Source organism: Trichosurus vulpecula, chromosome 7 (genome assembly GCF_011100635.1).
Source record: "Trichosurus vulpecula isolate mTriVul1 chromosome 7, mTriVul1.pri, whole genome shotgun sequence".
NCBI classification, from domain to species: domain Eukaryota; kingdom Metazoa; phylum Chordata; class Mammalia; order Diprotodontia; family Phalangeridae; genus Trichosurus; species Trichosurus vulpecula.
This window is the reverse complement of record NC_050579.1, coordinates 34,434,769-34,455,149: the sequence shown is the minus strand read 5'-3', so window position 1 is coordinate 34,455,149 and position 20,381 is coordinate 34,434,769. Positions and strand designations below refer to the sequence as shown.

The 20,381-nt window shown below is 43.6% G+C and overlaps 1 protein-coding gene across 1 annotated transcript in view; it reads right to left on the bottom strand.

The window, feature by feature from the left end:
• The window catches only part of SLC6A4 (solute carrier family 6 member 4), a 55,214-nt gene that overhangs the window by 12,715 nt on the left and 22,118 nt on the right, over positions 1-20,381 (bottom strand). Inside the window, exons 2-12 of the mRNA XM_036767633.1 lie at positions 16,865-17,309; positions 14,643-14,777; positions 13,767-13,986; positions 12,618-12,756; positions 12,112-12,246; positions 11,592-11,695; positions 9,891-10,018; positions 7,446-7,558; positions 6,443-6,574; positions 4,518-4,617; positions 3,904-4,004 (exon numbers count right to left, since the gene is read on the bottom strand). Coding sequence (XP_036623528.1) covers positions 3,904-4,004; positions 4,518-4,617; positions 6,443-6,574; positions 7,446-7,558; positions 9,891-10,018; positions 11,592-11,695; positions 12,112-12,246; positions 12,618-12,756; positions 13,767-13,986; positions 14,643-14,777; positions 16,865-17,207 — 1,650 coding nt within the window. The 5' untranslated portion in view covers positions 17,208-17,309. The remainder of the gene's footprint in view (positions 1-3,903; positions 4,005-4,517; positions 4,618-6,442; positions 6,575-7,445; positions 7,559-9,890; positions 10,019-11,591; positions 11,696-12,111; positions 12,247-12,617; positions 12,757-13,766; positions 13,987-14,642; positions 14,778-16,864; positions 17,310-20,381) is intronic.

Below are 20,381 nucleotides of genomic sequence, written 5' to 3'. Positions count from 1 at the left end.
AAAGCCACTAGATTATGATCACATAAGGGGATTTTAGAATTCTTGAACACAAAGGTGGTACATTTCTGGGTGATGGCAAAATCAAAGGTATGACTGTGTTTGTGGATGCCTGCAGTGGGAGTAGGTCATGGGAAGTGAGTAGGATGAAGAATGGAGTGATTACGGTATTTGAGGGAGAGCCTATATGTATACTGAAGTCCCCTAGTATGAGGGCAGGAGTTGGAGAGAAAAGGAACATTGTGGGCCAGGTATTAGATTCATTGAGGAAGGAAGTGGAGTGACCTAGAGGTCTATAGACAACAACTATCAGGATTTTGATTAGGCGGTAGATATGAATAGCATAAGTCTCAAAGGAGGAGAGGATTCTGACTGATGAAGGTAACTGAAAGTGGTAGGGGGGAACAAGGAGTATTCCAACTCCCCCTACCCCTGCGTTGACCAGTGAGCCAAGGGAGATGAGTGAAGGTGCAATAAGTGTTGGAAAGGGTGGCCAGGGAGGCTGTGTCATCAGGGGGGAACTTCAGTAATAGTGAACAGGCTTCAGTAATAGCAAATAGGTGGAAGGAGAGGGAGGGGAAAAGATCGAGGATGAAAGGAAGTTTTTTGTCTATGGAACAGGCATTCTGTAGGAAACAATATAAGAGCTTGTGGAGCTTGGTTGAAACTTTAGGGGGGAGGGGTTTGAAGGGGATGGAAATAAGGAATTGGGTAGTGGGAGTTGGGAATGGGGTTTGGATGATGACCCCCAGAGGTTCAGAATCACTGGGCTATGAAGAGTATGACCAAGCAGAAGAGTGTTCATTATTGATTGGAGGGTGTCATTCTTCTTCCCAAAGGAGGTTGAAGATTAAAATGCAGTAGGGGATGGGAGGCATGAGTTAAATGGTCAGATGGGAAGTCCCACTTCACTACTCACTCTTCTTCCCTTCAAAGAGTGGAGATTAGGCAGGAGAAGGGTGCAGCAGGAGATGGAAGGCATGAGGTCAAAGGGAAGCTTACTCCTCTTTGCACCAGAGTTTCTCCACACCCCAGTTATTGGGAGATTGGACTGGCAGGGGGAGGTGGCAGCTGCCTTGTTCTGGCACAAATGGAAATCATTGCTTTGGGACAGATGGGAGCTGTCTTGCTCAGCCCTTTCCTGCCTTCCCTCAGGGGACACATTTCTGTTGGAGGTGGAAGGCACAAGGCATGTGCCCAGAGTAAGGTTTGACTCTTCTTCAATTGATTGTTTCTGCAGCTACATATTGTCTGGAGAATGTATGTATTTTATTTTCCTTTTTTTATTATACATGGTTAGACCAACTTTTGTTTCTTTTTTCCCCTTCTTTCCTTCTTTCTTTCCTTCTTTTTTTCCTTCCTTCTTTCCCTTCCTTCCTTCCCTCCTCCCTTTCTCTTCCTTCCTTCCTTCCTTCCTTTTTCTTTCTTTCTTTTTCTTTCTTTCTCTCTCTCTCTCTCTCTCTCTCTCTCTCTCTCTCTCTCTCTCTCTCTCTCTCTCTCTCTCTTTCTTTCTTTCCCCCTCTCTTTCCTTCCTTCCTTCTTCCCCATTGCTCTGGACTCCATCGAGAGGTCTTTGATGTTCTCAGTCTCTTACACCATCATCTGTAAGCAGAAGCACTGGGAAAGCAGCACCATCAAAAAAGAATCTTTCTTTGGTCTGGATTCTGTACAGAACGTTGCTTCCAACACCAGGCAATCCCTTAGATGAGTGTGGATCTCCTTGGTTTCACTTTGTTTGATGTCAGTACTCAGCAGACTGCCTAAGCAAAGTGATTGCTGTAGAGTTTTTTTTAATAATTTTAACATATGCATGGGACATACTTTATTTCAGGAGAGCCTTAAACATTTTTTTGTTCTCCCATATCAAATGCAAAATCTATAAGCAATGAGAACAGAGATCTTCCATTCTCTCAAGCTCCTCATTATTTGTGTGACAATGAAATATGGACTACTGTAGCAAATGCAAATACAGTAGCAAATGCAGGTCTTCCAAAACCTGCAGGTTTCCTTCTCAGGTTTTCATCAGGGATACCCCAGATGCTTGCATAAACCATTCTCATAAAGATATTTTAGAAATGAAGAAACAGGCATATGAGTTGTAGTTTCTGTTGTCCTGTTGGTAGCTCTTTGGTTTTTGGTATAAGCATAATCTATAATCTTTTCCTTAAAAAAATCTGTCCCTCTTTCAGATTTCTAGAAAATCTACTCCTGGGGACCCTTGAAATTGTGTCTTAGTATTCTCCTACCATGTACAAAGAACTGGAGATGGTGCTGTGGGTCATATGGAAAAAAATACAAGACTTGGGCATTTCCCTTAAAGAGTTAACAATCTAAGTGGGGACTTTAACAATAAACGTTGGTAAATAAATGCACACACTGACATACAAATGAAGGTCATGAACACAGGATGGATCAATAGTCAATTGGTCAGTTGCAGGGGTGTCACTTAGGTTGAGCTCCCTAGCAGAGGTGAATTTTGAGCCAAGACTTGAGGGAGGTGAGAGAAGACAGCCAGGGAGAGGAGCAGGAAGGGTGTTTCTGGACAGAGAAAGGCAATTTACAAGATCAGAAGGCAAAAATGAGTCAGTTGTCACAGGATTTGAGTTAAGATTTGTGTGAGTTAGTGTACATGGCATGGAATGACCAAAGGGTTGTTTTGAAAGCAAAGATACAGAAATGACTGTTTGGTCAGAAAGATTCATGTTTACACTAAGACTACAGCAAGATAAAAACTAGAATGTGGCAGACATATTGACTCTGTATTTGGCTGTGGTTCTAATCCCTTAGGGACTGTGGAAGATCAAAAGATTTCCCCTTAAAGAAGTAGGAGACACAGGGACATATTGAAGAATAGCCTCTGCTGAGAAGCAGCAGTGCCCTCTACAGAAAGATATCTCAGAGCAGAAACAGGGTCGTAAGTGGACCATAAGTGGTCACTAAGGGGAACAGATCCCTGAAAGGACACCAAGACTACTTGTTGGTTCTGAGTAGAAAAGATTCCTGTTCAGTGCATCCCAGCTGGGTCATGCACTTTCACATTCTGAGTCTAATTTCTACACCATAAAACGAGGAGGTTGGGCTAGACAGATCCTAAGGCTCTTTCTGACTCTGAGATTCTGTGGCATGTCAGCAATCAGGATCCCATCTCTCAAACAGGGCACTGGCCACACCCCCTCCAACTGCTCCATATAGAAGCTACTTGACTGTTATGCCTTTAAACCCAAATCACTCTGGCTCTCGTTGATTGGCCAATAATAGGTCCCAGCCCAAGCCTCTCTTACTCATTATTTTGTTTGATGGCTCAGAGTGAGTGTAAATAGTAATTGTTTCTGTTCTAGTCAGAAATTCTGAGGGTCTTCCCCTGCCAGACTGATTCTAGAACCACAAGTCATACGGAATTTGAACATATACAAATATACATGAATGTGTGTATGTGTGTACCTACACAAATGAGTTACAGCAGCTGATAGGATTGAACTTTCCGTTCCTTATAACCTGTCTACCATAAACCATTTATATTTTTAATTTGAGCCTAGAGTTAGGTGTCTTGTACCACAAAGGCCATGCACAAGACAACAGCCACATCTGTTTGATGGATGCAAGAAAGTCCATGCAGGGGAGTAATGAGACATGGGCTAGAAGGGATCATCTCATTCTACAGATGGGGAAACTGAGTCTTAGGGGAAGTGACTTGTCCGGGCTCCCATAGACAATATGTGGCAAAGTGGGGATTCAAACACAGGTCAAACAGCAGACTGATCTGACATGACAGAATCAGATTAGAATTAGTGTGATAGGTAAGAAAAAGGCACTAAAGATTCCTGAACAGAAAAGTGAGATATTTTTTTAAAGAGTACTGAAGATAGTTCCTCAGGCAAAGAAGAACACAAGGAAATCCTGACTTACCAATAGAAATATTGGGCTGATTGCTACCCAACAGATCCTCCAAAACCAACCGGGGCTGAAACCAAGCATTTCTTTCACATCACTGCAGAACTGGTTGATACCTACAGGCAGAAAAAGTCATGTTATGCAGATTTTTCAGCCCCTGTTCCTCAGTACACTCAGGGTCACACTGAACCAGAGTCTCAGTAGGATATAAAAAGAGGATATGTGTGTGTGTGCGTGTGTGTGTGTATTTCCCCTGACCCTTAGGAGCAGGCTAGCATAGCCTGCTGGTCCCTGTCTCTGTGGTTGTGGGTTGTCAAGCACTGATGTGATGGTTTCATCCATGTAGTTTTCTGCTCAGAGAAAGAGTGAATTTGATCAGGTCCATTGAAAATTTTCAAGGAATGCCTTGTACTCATGAAATTGCCTATCCGTACCCCATCTAAACATCTTATTCTGCAGAAGGTAACGAGACACGACTCAGTGCCCGTGCTGTTGTTTGGTTTTGTCCAATTCTTCATGACCCATTTGGGGTTTTCTTGGCAGAGACAGGAGTGGATCCTGCCTGTGACAGCATAGCCCTCCCTGCCGTTCTCATTAGGACTCACAACCGGCCAAAAGAATATTCTTACCATAGAACCAAGACACGGCGATTGCTTCTAAAAGCACCACTGTGAGCACCGCTGGTCCGGTGGCGTATTCTTCCAGCAACTTCACCACGTAGGCCCCTCCCTGGAAACAAGAGAGGAGATCTGGGAATTAGGGGCCATTATGAATACCCATCACTGCCCCCCCACACTCAGTAGTTAAAGGGCTTATAAACGTTTCTTTCCCTAGAAAATTCTGACTTTTCAATTGAGGCATTAATTTTAGTACCCAGAAGTCTCCATAACATCATCATCATCATCACCACCACCACCATTTATATATTCCTTTAGAGTTTACAAAGCAATTCGCATATCTTATCAAGGATTCTTTTATTCTGTGTATTTATTTCTATATATTTTTATTCTGTGTATTTCCAGTCCCTAGTACCATTCCAGGTACATAGTAGGTTTTGAATAAATGTGTGTTGATTGATTATTGCACTTGATCCTCACAACTACCCTAGGGAGTAGGCAATACAGCTATTATCTCCATTTTATTGATGTGGAAACTAAGTCAGGGAGCAGTTAAGTGACCCTCCCACAGTCACACAGCTGGGAAGTGTAAGAGGTGGGATTTGAACCCAGTTCTCTGCCAATTCCAAGTTCAGCCCTCTCTCCAGTTACACCATATTATCCTTCCCATAGTGATGCCTCCCCTTTTCTGCTTAGGCTTTATTCCACATGTCAGCCTTCTCCCCTTTTTGTCTTCCTCTCCCTTAGGAGTATGGTTTAAACAACCAGCTGCTGTTGATGCCTTCAGCAAGTATTTTTTGAGCACCACTTAATGTACTTAGCCTTATAGATACTTAACCTGTAAAGACTGGGACCAGAGGGGACCCATGTTATCAGATACATCTGACCCTGGGTCCGGTATTCCTGACTCTGGCACCTGCTCTTTCCCAACTGTCCTCTGTATCTCCCTGCCAGGGTGGTTGTGAGGGACCAAATGAGATAGTATTTGTAAAGTGCTTAGTGTAGTGCCTGGCACATAATAGGTGCTTAATAAATGCTGGATCCTTTCCCTCAATGAGACTGTATCAAGTACTTTTATAGCTTGAAGATTTTGATTTGCAAATAGGAGTCAGAATGGAAAAAAATAAAAAGATTTGTGACTTTGGTGGATACCTTTTGATTCATTCAAAGCACAAGATTAGTAGTAAAAAGACCTGAGTTCAAATCTCACTGTGATGCTTCCTGACTCTGACCTTGAGCTACTCCCCCCCACCATTTCAGCCTCATTTTCCTCGTTTAATAAATGTGGGAGTTGGACTAATTGGCCTTCCAGGTCTAGATCTGGTGATCGCCATGGCATCTGCCTCCTGGCTTCTCTAGGTAAATGGGTGTCTTCACATGGATGGTATATTAAGATCTGGAACAGGCCTTCAAAGTTATCAAGTCCAAATCCTTCATTTTACAGGTGAGGAAACTAAGGCCCAGAGAGGTTATATGACTCCACGCTGCTTCTCAGTACGAGAAGTTGTCTTCTCTCATCATTACTAGAACTCAGGAGAAGACAAAGCTATTCTGTTACAGCCCTCCAGATAATCTGTGCACTGGGAAAACATTTTCCTATATGATTAATAACAGTAAAGTGAGAAATAGGTTGGAAACTTTTTAAAGGGCACTAGCCCCCTTAAGAGCTAAGGCAAAAGGGTTGTGTCCACCAGAAGCAAATGAGGAAGGGCTTTGTGCAAAGGTTGGAGTAAATCAGTCTCTGAGAGCCTTCCCAGGAGTCAAGACCGGCAGAATCACCCATCTAGGGACCAACACATGCGTGTTAAAAATGCCTTCTCTTTAAGGGATTGTTACTACTTGGTTTTCCTTGGGGGTTCAGATGGTGAGGGTCTGATCTGGGTTTACTCCAGGGCCTGCCCACGAGAGGCTCAGAGTCAAGGGCAGTCAATACTCACAAAAGTCAAGGTGGACAAAGATCCAAAAAAACAGGTAATGACCACAGCAAGCACAAACCACTCCCGGCGCTTGGCCCAGACATGTGGGAATTCATCCAGCACCGCAGTGATCACGCCCTCAAGTCCTGCGAACTGAGAAGTATATGTGGAGAGATGAGTCCTCATCCCCATGGATTCTCTGCCCAGAGAAGTCATCAGGGTACCCACTTTGGCACCTTGATGCCTGAGACCTTCTAACATGGGAATAACTGTTTGGGCACTGGGGTCATGGGAGACAGGCCATGGCACTGTCAGGATCAGCCCAGGGAGGGTGAGAGGTTGGATGATTGGTGGAGAAAAGAAGCAGTGCGGGGTCACAGCAGCTGGTTCCCTTGTGAATGAACATTTGGAAGCAGTGTCCCCTCCATGATTAAGAATCCATTGTTTGACCAAGCTTGGCTCCAAAGAAATTACATACGTACACATATACATTGTACATGCATGTATATATACAGTGTGATACGTGTTAGTTACAAGTGTGTACATATATATTGTATATCTACATGTGTGTGCATGCATGTGTATATATAAGCATATATACACATAACATATACACATACATGTATATTGTGTACACACACTGAGATATATATTACCTCTGCCAAGAAGGAGGCATGAACGTGGATATGGAGACTTACAAAATTCATTGGTTTTGCCAAACTTCAAAAAAATTCTATAATGCTTTGTTATAAAAAGGATGGTTCTTCAGGAGAGGGATAGATTGGAACAGGATGGTGATATAAAAAGGATTTTAAAAAAGAAACAAGAAAATAATCCATCACCTGAATAAGTCTAGGAAAAGAAAAATAAAAAACAGCTGGGACACCTCCATGCATTGCTAAGCCCTCAAAGGTTTTATTCAGGCTTCTTGTGAAGAATCTCTGAATAAGTGCCTTTCCTCCTGCCCTCCCACTCCACCCCATCCCGGGTTCCCACCCCCCCCCCCCAACAGCAGTCCACTCACCGTGCTATCCAAGCCCAGAGAGATTATCATTAAGAAAAAAATGATAGCGAAGAAGGTAGCAGCCGGCATGTTGGCAATGGCTTCCGCATATGTGATGAAAAGGAGGCTGGGCCCTGAGGCAAGTGGGTAAAGAAAAGGAGACAGTCATCAGGGCTTCTCTGCCATGGACACAGCCAGGCCTCCAACTAACATGGAAGAAAGAAACTTGGAGCTTAAAAAAAAATCAGGGAGGGTTAGGAAGGCAGAGGACTATAATGGAAGAGCCTTGAAATCCGAGGAGCTGGGTTCAAATCACATTGTTCTACTTGCCTGGCCTTAGCTTCCTCATCCATAAAATGTGAGAGTTAGAGCAGATGGCTTAAGGCTGGATCCCTTCCAGCTCCATAGTGGCTGATGGACCCATTCTGGGTGACTGCTCCCCCAGCACCCCCATTCAGAGCAGCACAAAGCTTTTTCTCAGAGGGTGTCATTTGACCCTCCCTGAGATGTACAGACAGATATGGAATGAACGGTATTTGATGGAAAGATCCAGGAGCAGAATAGTCTAGTTCATACAACTCAGTGGCAAGAATGTTTCTATATTCTTAACCTTTTTTTGCATGATGGTGGCTTTTGCGAATCTGGCCCCTTCTCAGATGTCTTGAAACCCCATACCTCATTGTCTCACCCCCCAATATCCAATCTTGCCAAGGCCTGCTGATTTTACCTTCAAAACATCCCTTGCATAAGCTCCCCTCTCTCCTCTGACTCTTGCCCCATCTTGGTGCAGGCCCTTATCGCCTTTTGCCTGGACTATTGCAATAGCCTCCTGGTGGGAGGGGTGGTGTCTCCCTGCCACAAGTCCCTCCCCACTCTCGTCCATCCTCCACTCAGCTGTCAAAGTGATCTTCTTCGGGAGCAGGTCTGACCACATCGTCTTCCTGCTCAGCAACCTCCAATGCCTCCCTATCACCCCCAGGATCAAATAGAAAACCCTCTGTGTGGTGTTCAAAGCCTTGCATAACTTGCTCCCCACCAATCTTTCCAATCTTCTTATACTTCCCCTATTCCCTCCCACCCTCACATCCCTTGGTATCCAGTGACACTGGCCTCCTCACTGTTCCTCCAACAAGACACACAGTCTCCAAACTTTGTACATTTTTACTGTGTGTCTCGCATGCCTGGAACTCTTTCCCTCCTTATGTCCACCTCCTGGCTTCTCTGGCCTTCTTCAAGTCCTAGCTAAAATCCCACCTTGTACAGGAAGCTTTTCCTAATCCCCCTTAATTCTAGTGCCTTCTGCCTCTTAATTATCTTCAATTCATCCAATCTATAGCTTGTTTGTATGTAGTTGTTTGCCTTTAGTCTCCCCCATGAGATGAAACTTCTTGAGACCAATGATCATCTTTTATCTTTCTCTGTATCCTCAGCTCTTACCACAGTGCCTAGCACATAGTAGGTTCTTCACAAATATTTCTTTATTGACATGCACACTGCATTTTTAAAATCTATTAACAGATTGAGAAATCTTTATTGTCACCTCCTGGGTGCAGGGCTTAGCCAGATGCTAAGGGGACAAAAATATTCTTAAAATATAGTCCCTGGAGGCAGGGAGGCTTAGTTAAGAGGCTATTGTACTATCCTGCACATAAGATGATAGAGGCCTAGAGCAGATGAGATGCAGGGGAAACAGATGAGAAGGGGAAAGGTTTAAGAGTCCTTTTGAAGAAAGAATCAAGAATATGTCTGGATGGAGAATGAAGTCCTAGGGAGGAGACAAAGAAGACTGAAGGTTTAAGCTTTGGGTGACTAGAAGAATGATGTTGCCATTAACAGAAAGAAAGGAATCAAGAAGGAGAACTGGTTTCTCAGGGAAGACAGTAAAATTAATTTGAAATGTGTTAAGTGAGAATGATGGTGGGACACTCAGGTGGCCACGTCAGGCAGGCTGGATTCTTCTTTAAAAGTCCAGAATTATTTATAGTATCCTCGATCGAGAGGTGGAAGGAAACTCAGAGGTTATTATTTTAAGCCCCATATTTTACAAGTGAGGAAAGGAGACCTAGAGAGGAAATGACTTCTCCAAAGTCACACAGGGAGTGACAGAGCTGGCATTTGAACCCAGGTTTTCAGACCCTTAAACCAAGAACACATGAGAGTGAGTCACATTTCCAGAGAAAGTGTTTTGCCAAACCTTCAAAAGGTTAAAAGGAATATATAATTTAAAACATATATATATAAAACTTATTATACATAATTATGATGTTATATGTAATATTCTATTAGATAAATTATATTGTATTAGGTAAATTATATATTATATAATTCTATATGCTTTTAGAAAATCTTTAAAAACGCATAAAAGAGTGAGCTAGTCTTCCTCTCCCTCCCCACTCAGTCTCCCCCACCCTTAACCAAGTTGGCCCAAGTAAGGACTAAGCGAGGAAATGGAGTCTAGGCTCCTACCTGTGTCTTTAGCCACTTCGGACACATCTTCACTCCTCATCTCTGCCATATAACCAAGCACGGTAAAGATGACAAATCCTGACATGAAGCTTGTCATGCAGTTTACGATGCTAGTCACCAGGGCATCTCTGAAAAACCAGAACAGCTCACAGACCATGGGAGTTAGGGCAGGAAGGGACCTTAGGGGTGATTTACACCAAGCCCCTCATTTCACAGAGGCCCAGAAAGAGAGAGAGAGTGATTGCCCAGGGCCACACAGCTGAGGGGGATTAGAAACTGAATCTTCTGACTTCAAGCCCAAGTCCTCTTTCCTCTCCATTATCCTTCCTCCCAGGGATGTTTGTCTGTGTCATTCATAGGATCATAGATTCAGAGCTAGAAAGGACCTGAGACTGGCCCACTAGTCCAGCCCACCCATTTTACAGATGAGGAAATAAAGTGTAGGGAAGGAAGTGACAGAAAGTTAACTCCTCACCCAGAGCTCCTTTTTACCCTCACACATATCCTAGAGAGCCTGCTCAAGTCTCCCTTAGCAAGAGTGAGCATATTGAGTTTTTAAAATCTAATAAAAAGTACCATCAGAATTCTTTATTCCCTGCCTTCCACTCTCCTATCCCCCAACTCAGGCTGCCTCAGTTGGACCTGGCTTGCAAATTAAATACCACCATGTGTGCAGGAAAGGACAGTGACTCACAGGTTTTTGAGGAAACAAGTCATAGTTCTTATTAACAGAGGAAATAAAATATCAGAAGCTTTTCCATATGGCTGTTCAGGGGGAGAGGAATCTGAAATCTGGTGGCCTGCAGGAAAGGACCTAACTCATAGTATCGTCCAGACCTCCTGCATGTGACCTCTGGCACCCAGAGAGCCCAAGGACTGAGATGACCATCGGCACACATGGACCATATGTTGAGGTTGTCAAATGGCTAACATTTGACTGTTGCAACCAGCATGTTATCTCAGGAACCAGCCACTGGTAAGGACCTGTGATAGTCAGATTAAAGGGCAATAGTGTTTATGCAATGTACCAGACTGGGCCTTGGCACACGGGGTATGGCAGTCATGGCACTTGAGCATGCACAGATTTTTATGGCCATTTGAAAAATAAGTTTTATTATGGTTAGATGACCTCTTCTATAATGCCTTTAGTGTCTCTGAGGTCAATTTGTTGTGAACGCAGTGAATGGGTGTGACTAGCCTAAACATTCCTGTAGGGCTGTCTGCGTGAATTTTGTCCTATTGAGATTCCTCCACAATAATAGATTCGTATAAGATGCAGTCAATGAGATATTCTCCCTGCCCCTCTTTTCCACGTAGGTCACCAGCTGACTGAGCCACAACTACCCCATGAGAGTTTCAGTTGGTGGTTTTATCATGTTGACTGGCCTGATTCTGCTTGATAGCTCAGCCAGCCAGAGACATAAGTAGAAGAAACACTGGGATGGCGACTCCACTGAGATTTTGGTATAGGGAACTCCCAGGTGAGGAAACTCCCTCTACTGATGTAGGTTGCCACCCTGTAAGGTAATAAGGCAGGGCAGGAGTTCTAGCTCTAAACACCTGTACAGGTACCATGGTCATTGCCCAGGCCATGCCTGTTCTGAGGGCTCAAGTCCTTTCTAGAAGTCTTCATCGATTTCACACTCCCACAGAATGGTGGGAGTTACAATGGTGAAACACCCAACATTCCAAGATACTCACTGGTAACAGTTGTTATTGAATTTGTTATAGCTGGCATAGGCTAGTAAGACACCAAAGCCAGGACCCAACGAGAAGAAAATCTGAGCTGCGGCATCCACCCAGACCTGAAATACAACCAAGGGGAAGAATTGGTGAGATGAGGGACTAGGATGGGGAGGCCATCATCGATGTGCATCTTCACAAAGCTCAAATCCAATGAGACTGATGGAAAATTGTCTTAGAAGGTTCCACAAAGGGAGCCACAAATGTATCCGGTGAAGGCTGCTTGTGACAATTGTTCTGACATCTAGGCATATGTCAAGATGCATCACCTCAGCTACAGCTCTCAAGCCCACTTTTCCTGGAGCTTTAAACATCACTGCAGATTATCCCTCCTCCCAATTCCTGGCTCCCTAATATTCATAACACTGGCCCATATGGACTTATTCAGAGGAAGTGGACCTTCCATCAATGAAATGATAGACTTGCAAGTAAAGTCCTTATTTTTTCCTCTCTTGTTTTTCTATTTTTTTTGTCTTACCCCAGTTTCAAGGAGCTTCTGCCAATTGGGTTTCAGGTAGAAAAGGACACCCCTCCAGGCTCCTGGAAGTGTGGCCCCCCTTACAAGCAGGATGGACAGAATAATATAAGGGAAAGTAGCTGTCACCCACACCACCTGCAAAGGAGAAGAGGGTTAAAGAGAAGGCAGGATGACACCTCAGCCATCCTGGAGAGATAGACATCTCTTCCATCTTTAAAGACCTCTGTGGGTGGAGGTTCTATCCCTTCTGTCTGGTAACATCAGTGGGGTGTAGGAAAATGAAAGCGATGGTTACTGAGCTTGAGATAATTTCTTGGTTTTAGATTTGCTGTGTGCCGTCTGAACACTGTGGAATGCTTTTTAGTTTTCGGTAAATATTTCTGTTCTGGATCTAGCTGTCCTTGGGGAGCAAGACCACTGGGCTCAGGGTTTGAGGGTTTCCTGGGGCATTGTGCCTTTGACAAGAAATAGATCACTAAGCAAAAGAGTTCTGCTGTCTTCCTCACCTTGCCAGATGTTTTGACCCCTTTCCAGATGCTAAAGTAGACAACAGTGAAGATTGACATTGTGCAGAGGGCCAGTTGCCAGCTAATGCCCCCCACATCATCTAGTCCTTTAGACTGGTGGACCTGTAAGACATGGCGCCTGGAATGAGACAGAAAGACTCGTTAGAGGGATAGGAGGAAATAATTTAATTCTGTGACAGATATATATATATATGCATATATAACATATATATTACATGTAATATATATACACACACATACAGAGAGAGTGGCAAACCACTCCAATATCTTTGCCAAGAAAACCCCAAATGGGGTCACAAAGAGTTGGACCCAACTGAAAGTGACTGAAAAATTAATGTATGTGTGTGTGGATGTATGTATGTATATATAGTTCTGAGGTTATTCCAAGAGGGGAAAAAAGGGGTATCCACCATGTCATGGTGCACTTAAAGGACTCAAGATTTGATTGGTCTTCAGGCTTCCAGAGTAACACAGGTTGGCTTTGCCTGTGTTTCTCAGGATGGAATAGCAGACTCAATTAACCATCACCTGGAAAAAGAATAAAGCTGACAGATGAACTTCCTGTCCTCTCCTTCCTTCCTTCTCAGCACCTGGTAGCTATACCCCAGGGCCAACTTCATTGAAAGGTGTAATATTCAGTCACTGATGTGCTGTGACTTAAGGGGCATTGGGAGGCCTCACTGCTGCCCCAGAAATATCTTGCCCCTGAAATTCTGCTCTTAAAGTATAATACCTTTGGGTTAATACACTACCTCCCCTAGATACCTGGGGAAGGCATCTTCTTTGTATGAATTAGCTTATCACATTTTTTATAGACAGTGGAGAGAAGGGCAGGAGAGGAAATGGGAGTTTTGATGGAGGAAGAGAGGTTTGCAACAGAGAGGGAGGGCAGATTTGGTTAGGACAACAGGAATTCTTCAGGCATTTGGAGGGAGGACGTTGGAGTGAGGGGAGTGCTATTTCACAGTCTTGCCTCAGGCCAACCCTACTGTACCATGCTTCCATCTCTATAATACTTAGAGAGCTTAGCGGAGGAGGGGTGAAGAGCCCCTGCCTGCTTCCTAAGAACGCAGGTCTCAGGAGGGCGGCCTGCCCCCCCCCCAACAAAGGTCACTTACATGCACTTACGTATAAAATTCTTCAGCAGGTGATATAGAGTAGGAGGTCCAGGTGATGTTGCCTTCTGAGAAGTAGTTGGTACAATTGTCCGTGTTCCAGGGGTTTTTGCAGCTGGTCCAGGGCAATTGACTTGTGAAGGAAGAGATGAGGTAGTAGAGAGCCCAGGCCATGATGGTGTTATAGTAGGAGGCGATGTAAAAGGCAATGATGCAAATGGCAAAGCCAATCCCTGGGTGGTCAGAGAGAGGGGTCACAGGAAGGTCAATACCTAAAGAGCAGGAATGCTGAGAGCTAGCAAAAGAGATGAATGGCCTGAGGGCACTCCTGGTGCCCCTTGGAAATATCAAAAGACCAAGAGAGAGGCCTCCTGGGCATTGGTTAGCACCATCTTGGGTGATTTCCAGAAAGACATGGACAAATATCTCATAAAGAGAGTAAGTATAGAGGGGTAACTAGTGGAGGGAGTAAGTTAATAGATAAAAGCACTTGGTAAACCTTCAGAAGCCACGTAAATATCGATTAAATCGAACAAACATTTATTCAGTGCCTACTATTGACAAGCCACTATCCAAGACACAGGGGTTACAAAGGAAAAAAAAAACAGAGTCCCAAGACATCAAGGACCTAAAATTCTTCTTCTAGGTCCTTATAATTCACAGTGATGAGATCCCAGCAATCCCAAGATCATTGTAAGTAGTGGGACAGTCAAATGGAGCATTGGAGGCCTATCACAGCTCTGCAAACAGTTATGGTGAGAAGGGATGCGTGCTTACTCCAAAACGGTCTCTTCTTCTGGTCTCAGATTTTTTTTCTCTGTTATCACCCTCACTAAGGGGTAAAAATCTCCATCCACTGCCCCAGGACTACCAGCAACAATCCACTTACCTTTGAAAATGGGACAAATTTTCTTCCATATTGAAATGCAGCCATTTCGATGATATTGGCCCAGAGCTAGCTCCATATAGAACAGAGGAATTCCACCAAAAATGGCCATGATGGTGTAGGGGATAAGGAAGGCCCCTACAACCAAGGAGAAGGAGAAGGAATGTTATCTCTGATTTTGTGCTTCACTGGATAAGAAGAGTGAAATTTGCACTTTAGGAATTGGGAAGTCATGAATACCTAATGGACTGCAGGCATTGAGTTAATGACATATGTTAGAATTTGAACCCAGGTCTGAAATGAATGGGTTGGATTAGACAGCCTCTAAGGTGACTTCCAGCTCTAAAATTCCAGGCTTACTTATCTATGAATTTCAAACATGCTCCCACCCCCCTTCCATATCCCTACAATGCTCAACATTTGACTGTATTTCCTGGTTTCCATTGTATCAGCCATGGAGACCACCCCACAGCAACAGTGATTGCATATGTATGTGTCCACAAGGACAGTATAACTTAGATCCACAGAAAAGTGTCTGCTGGGTTGGAAAAGGAATTGTTCAGGCACAGAGAGAGGCTTCACCTTTGCCCTAGGTTTGATAGGGAGGGCTGGGCCAGTGGTGATTTTTATGAAAGGCTTTCTCTTTCATTAAAAAAAAAATGCATTGATCTTTTCAGAGGAAGAAAGTGATAGGAACCTAAGATTATCCTGGTAGCCATACTTTGAGAATCTGGCATGAAAATAAATAAGGAGAATTACCCTGTATTGCCACAGCATCTTTCCTCTCAAAATCTTTCCTGAATGGAAAGAGTGTCAGCGAAAAACAAGAGGCCCACCCCTTTATGTCAAAACCCCAGGCCAAGGATAAACTCCCTCTGGGACAAAAAGAAGTCGATTCTCCTCCCAAGTGAGTGCTTCTGGGCTTCCAGGATTCTTCCTAAACTGCCCCACGCATCTTTCTGTATGGTGATTGAAGTGTTTCTGGCAAAATCCAGGAAATAGTCAATGTCACTAAGAGAGTCATGAGAGGGAGGTGAGGAGGCAGGGTGGATCCAGATGGGATTTGAACCCATGTCTCCCAAATCCTATTCCATAGCACTCTCCTGCTCCAGAATCTTCAGTTGCTCCCTATTGCCTATAGGATGAAATGCAAACTCATTACAGATGGATAAATTCCCACTAAGCCTCATTTCTGACCTCCTTCTGACCCTGAGCCTATCATCAGAGCTCCAGACAAGGACAAAGACAAAATGATGGCTTGTATCTCTTGACTCTTCCGAGTCACATATGGTGGGAAGAACAGGAACAAGTAAACAGTCACTTCTGTCCATCCACAGGATCTGTTTTGTTCTAGTTCAGACTTGGGGGTCTAGTCATTCATTCAACAGACATTTGTTGAGTGCCTACTATGTGCAGAGCACTATGTTAGGTGCTGGAGTGAAGGTAAAGATGTGTAAGGCATAGTTTCTGCCTTCTTATGGTCTAATGCCTTCACTCTGAGATTATCTGCAGTTTATCTGGACATCTCTTGTTTGCACACAATTACTTACATGTCTCCCCTATCAGACTCTGAGCAACTTGAGAGCAGGGACTGTCTTTTGCCTTCCTTTCTTTTTATCCCCAGCCCTCAAAACAGTGCCTGGCACATAGTAGATGCTTATTAAATGCCTCTTGCCTTGATTTGACAGGGCTGGATACAGCCCGTGTTGACTTCAGATTTAGCTCAGCCCTGGCAGCTCCCTATTCTGGAGGATTCCCAAGGAAACTATCAAACTAATTTTGGGACTTGCTTTAAACTTTTGTTCAAACACACAGTCTCTCAAGTCATCTGTCCTTTAGTAGAATTAACAAACAGTCCAAAAAGTTTGAGTTTTAATTCCCAGTTGAAACAACAATGTGTTATAGGTGAAAGGATCCTGAGTTCAAACCCCAGCACCGCCAATGGCTAGATGTACACTGTTGAGTAACCTTCATCTCTTTGAGTCTCAGTTTCTTTATCTGTAAAATGGAAACAGCAATCCTTTGCACTGCTGTTGTGAGGAAGCATTTATATATGATATATGATATAAATATGATATAAATGTGTACCATATTATTGCTGAACCATTATTCACTTTTTAATACATCCTAGATAAGCTCAGTGAGAGGTCCTAATACAGAAAAGACTCACCTTCACCAGAAGCCTCATGTACATAACTCTACACATTATCCCTCCCGGTACTGACCTCCTCCATTTTGGTAGCATATGTATGGGAAGCGCCACACATTGCCAAGGTCCACAGCATAGCCAATGACCGAAAGAAGGAAGTCCATCTTTTTGGTCCAGGTCTCTCGTTCCCCTTGGTGAACTTCGGCGCCTAGGGCAGTGTTGTCTGCTGGAATGGCGTTTTGGGTGTCCTCTTCCATGCCTGGGCTCTGAACAGCCGAATACCCATTTGAGATTTGTCCTGCCTCTGCCTTGTCCCCCGGGCCAGTGAGTCCCTTTTGCAGAATGCCATTTTCCTGGCACTCTTCTCCATCTTTGCAGGCTGACTGCCCTTTCTTAGAATTCAGTGGGGTAGTCTCCATCCTAGTGTTTAGCAGATGGTGCTCATGTCCATTTGTAGCCAACTGGAATGAGAACTCTCCTCCAGCTCTTGGACGTCCTCACAACTGTACAGCGACCAGGTCCTATTTCAAGAACATACAGAAAAAGGAGAAAAGATTAGGTGCAGGTGTCTTTGGGGAAAGGGGGCAATGGAGAGGTGAAATTAACACCAGAGGACAAGTTACACGCTCAGCGGGAAGCTTCAGGGAAATACCCAGGCTTGCCGTGTAGGGATAAAGTAAAATCTGCCGCTTTCAACCAAATGTGGAATCCTAAATTTTAATCTCAAAATTTCAAAAATTCTTTCTTTTTAAAAGATTTTAGGCCAACCTAATACAGTAAATCTCTGGGATTTGGAAGATCTCTCTGCAGAATGGCAACTTTTAGTTCCTGACTGAGACTGGAGTTCTCACCTTCTAGAAGTTTATTGATTGAGGATGAGAATCAGTAAGAGGAGAAATGACGAGGTGTATTTAAGTTTTAAAAGGGCGAGGCATAAGTCGGTAAGCTCAGCCGCTTTAGATGTGTCTTTCCTTCCTTCCCCGATGAGGTGAATTTGATGAAAGGGGTCTTTCCAGATAAGGTAGAGAAGAGAAGCCAAAGGACCATGTAATGAGCTGGAATAAGAAGCAGCTTAAAAGGGAGAGTTAGAAGACAGGAACTCCGAGACAACAACAGGAACCAATGTTTACAGAGCGCTTGAATGTTTGCAGATGCTTTACTTTCAGCCTCTTGGCAGTCCTGGACTAGAGGGATTACAGGTATTATTATCCTTGTTTTTACAAGTGGGGAAACTGAGCTTCGAAGAGGTGAAATGTTTGTTGAATTTAATTGAATTTACTCACCCAGGGTCACTCCAGCTAGGAAGTGCCAGAGATGGGACGTAAACCAAGTTTCCCCAACTCCGGTACGTGGCAGAGAACAGTACTGGGTTAGAAAAAAATCATATTTTGTGCCCTATGGATAATAAATTAATATGGATAATTAATTAGGGCAGCTAGATGGTGCAGTGGATAGAGTGCTGGGTGTGGAGTCAGGAAGACTCATCTTCCTGAGTTCAAATCCGGCTTCAAACATTTACTAGCTGTGAGACCCTGGGCAAGTTATTTACTCTGTTTGCCTCAGTTTTCTCATCTGAAAAATGAGCTGAAGAAGGAAATGACTCCAGGATTTTTGTCAAGAAAACCCCAAATGAGGCCATGAAGAGTTGGACAGGACTGAACAACAAAATGGATAATAAGTATAACATAGCAAAATGTAGAGTTGAAGAAGTCATGCTCTATTTAGATCTTTGTGATCTACATTGTATGAGATTAGAAACAGGAATCATAGGCATCCAAGCTAACAGCTGTGAAAGTAAAAAGATCATTGGCTCTGGAGTCAGGAGGCCCTGGGTTCAAATCCTTCCTCTAAGAGTTACTACCTTTGTGACTCTGGTCAAGTCAATTCATCTCCCTAGAACTCCATTTCCACATTTTTAGAAAGGAAGCAGTTGTACTAGATGGTCTCTGAGATCCCTTCTTGATCTAAGATTCCCTCCCCCCAACTTTACAGATGAGAAAATTGAAGGTTAGAGAGGTTCGCATATACTTCTCTATCCTTTACTTAGTCTTGCTCTTGAAAAGCTTTCAAGAAAAACCCCCTAGCGACATCTGACACCATTCTGGCTGACTTTGGCTTTACTCCAGTTTACAATATCCCCTGTTACACTCTGGAAATCCATCACTACCTTGGACCCCACTCCTGCTCTCCACTTCCTCTTCTTCAGTCCATAACCCTCCCTGAAGGGCTTCTGGAGCCAACACCCTTGGTAATAGAGTTGGGGGCCCACCTCATGGTGCCACGTTCACCTACTAAGTGGCAGTTTGCACTTTCCCTGTGAGGTTGCCAAAGCCAGGTATTAATGGAGTTCTCAAGCCCATGCATTTTTCCCAGGAGGGCTGGGCAAGCCCTGCAGCCTGCATTCCTATCTCTACTATGAAGCAGGGTGGAGTCAAAGACAGGGCTGATTCTGGACTGTGGGGAGGATTGAGACGTCAACCATGAGCAGAGAGAGAGAGAAACCTGAGCCCTCTTGAACTTTAGACTTGTGGCCCTGTTAAAAACCAGCAGGCAGCCAAGGACTTTCAGCTGATCTGAATTCTTTGAGGGCTATGTCTTTAAAAAACTGTCTAAGGTGTATTTGGGCCAGCACACATTGGCTTTGTTGAGATTGCATTATACCTTTCAAGGAAAACATACCCTAATATGGAAGGTTGCCTAGAATACTCTGTTGGATAGGTGGGACAGGGAGGGAGACGTGCAAGGGCTCACATTATATGATGACTTGGGGACCTTAAAGTCATAGCTGGCTGTCTGGCTCTGTGCATAGAGTTCAACAGCTGTGGATGGAATCAGGCAGCACATCTGAGCTGGGTTAGAGGTCCAAAGACAGAATGAGGTAGACAACATGATTTTTGAAAGCCCCTTTCAATTCAAAAACCAATATTAATAACAGCCTATTTATGTAATGCTTAGAGCAGGGATTCTTTTTTTGTAGTTAGGCAGAAGTTTTTTTAAATTCTAATTAAAAATTTTTTTTGCCTTTCAATGCCTTTATTTTTTCTTTATTTAGTATTTTATTTTCCCCCAGTTACACATAAAAACAATTTTTAACATTTGTTTTTAAAACCTTGAGTCCCAAATTCTCCCCCTTCCTCCTTCCTCAACCCCGCTTATTGAAAACCCCCCCTTATTGAGAAGGCAAGCAATTCAATATAGGTTATACATGTGTAGTCATGCAAAACATTCCCATATTAGTCATGTTGTGAAAGAAAACACAGACTTAAAAAAAAACCTGAAGAAAAATAAAGCAAGTTAAAAAAGTCAGCTTCAATCTGTATTCAGACACCATCCGTTCTTTTTCTAGGGATGGAAAGCATTTTTCATCACAGGTCCTTCAGAGTTGTCTTGGATCATTGTATTGTTGAGAATAGCTAAGTCGTTCATAGCTGATCATCTTACAACATTGCTGTTACTTTGTACACAGAACATTTCACTTTGCATCAACTCATGCAAGTCTTTCTAGGTTTTTTTTTTCTGAGATCATCCTGCTTATCATTTCTTATAGCACAATAGTATTTCATCATAATCACATAACACAGTTTGTTCAGCCT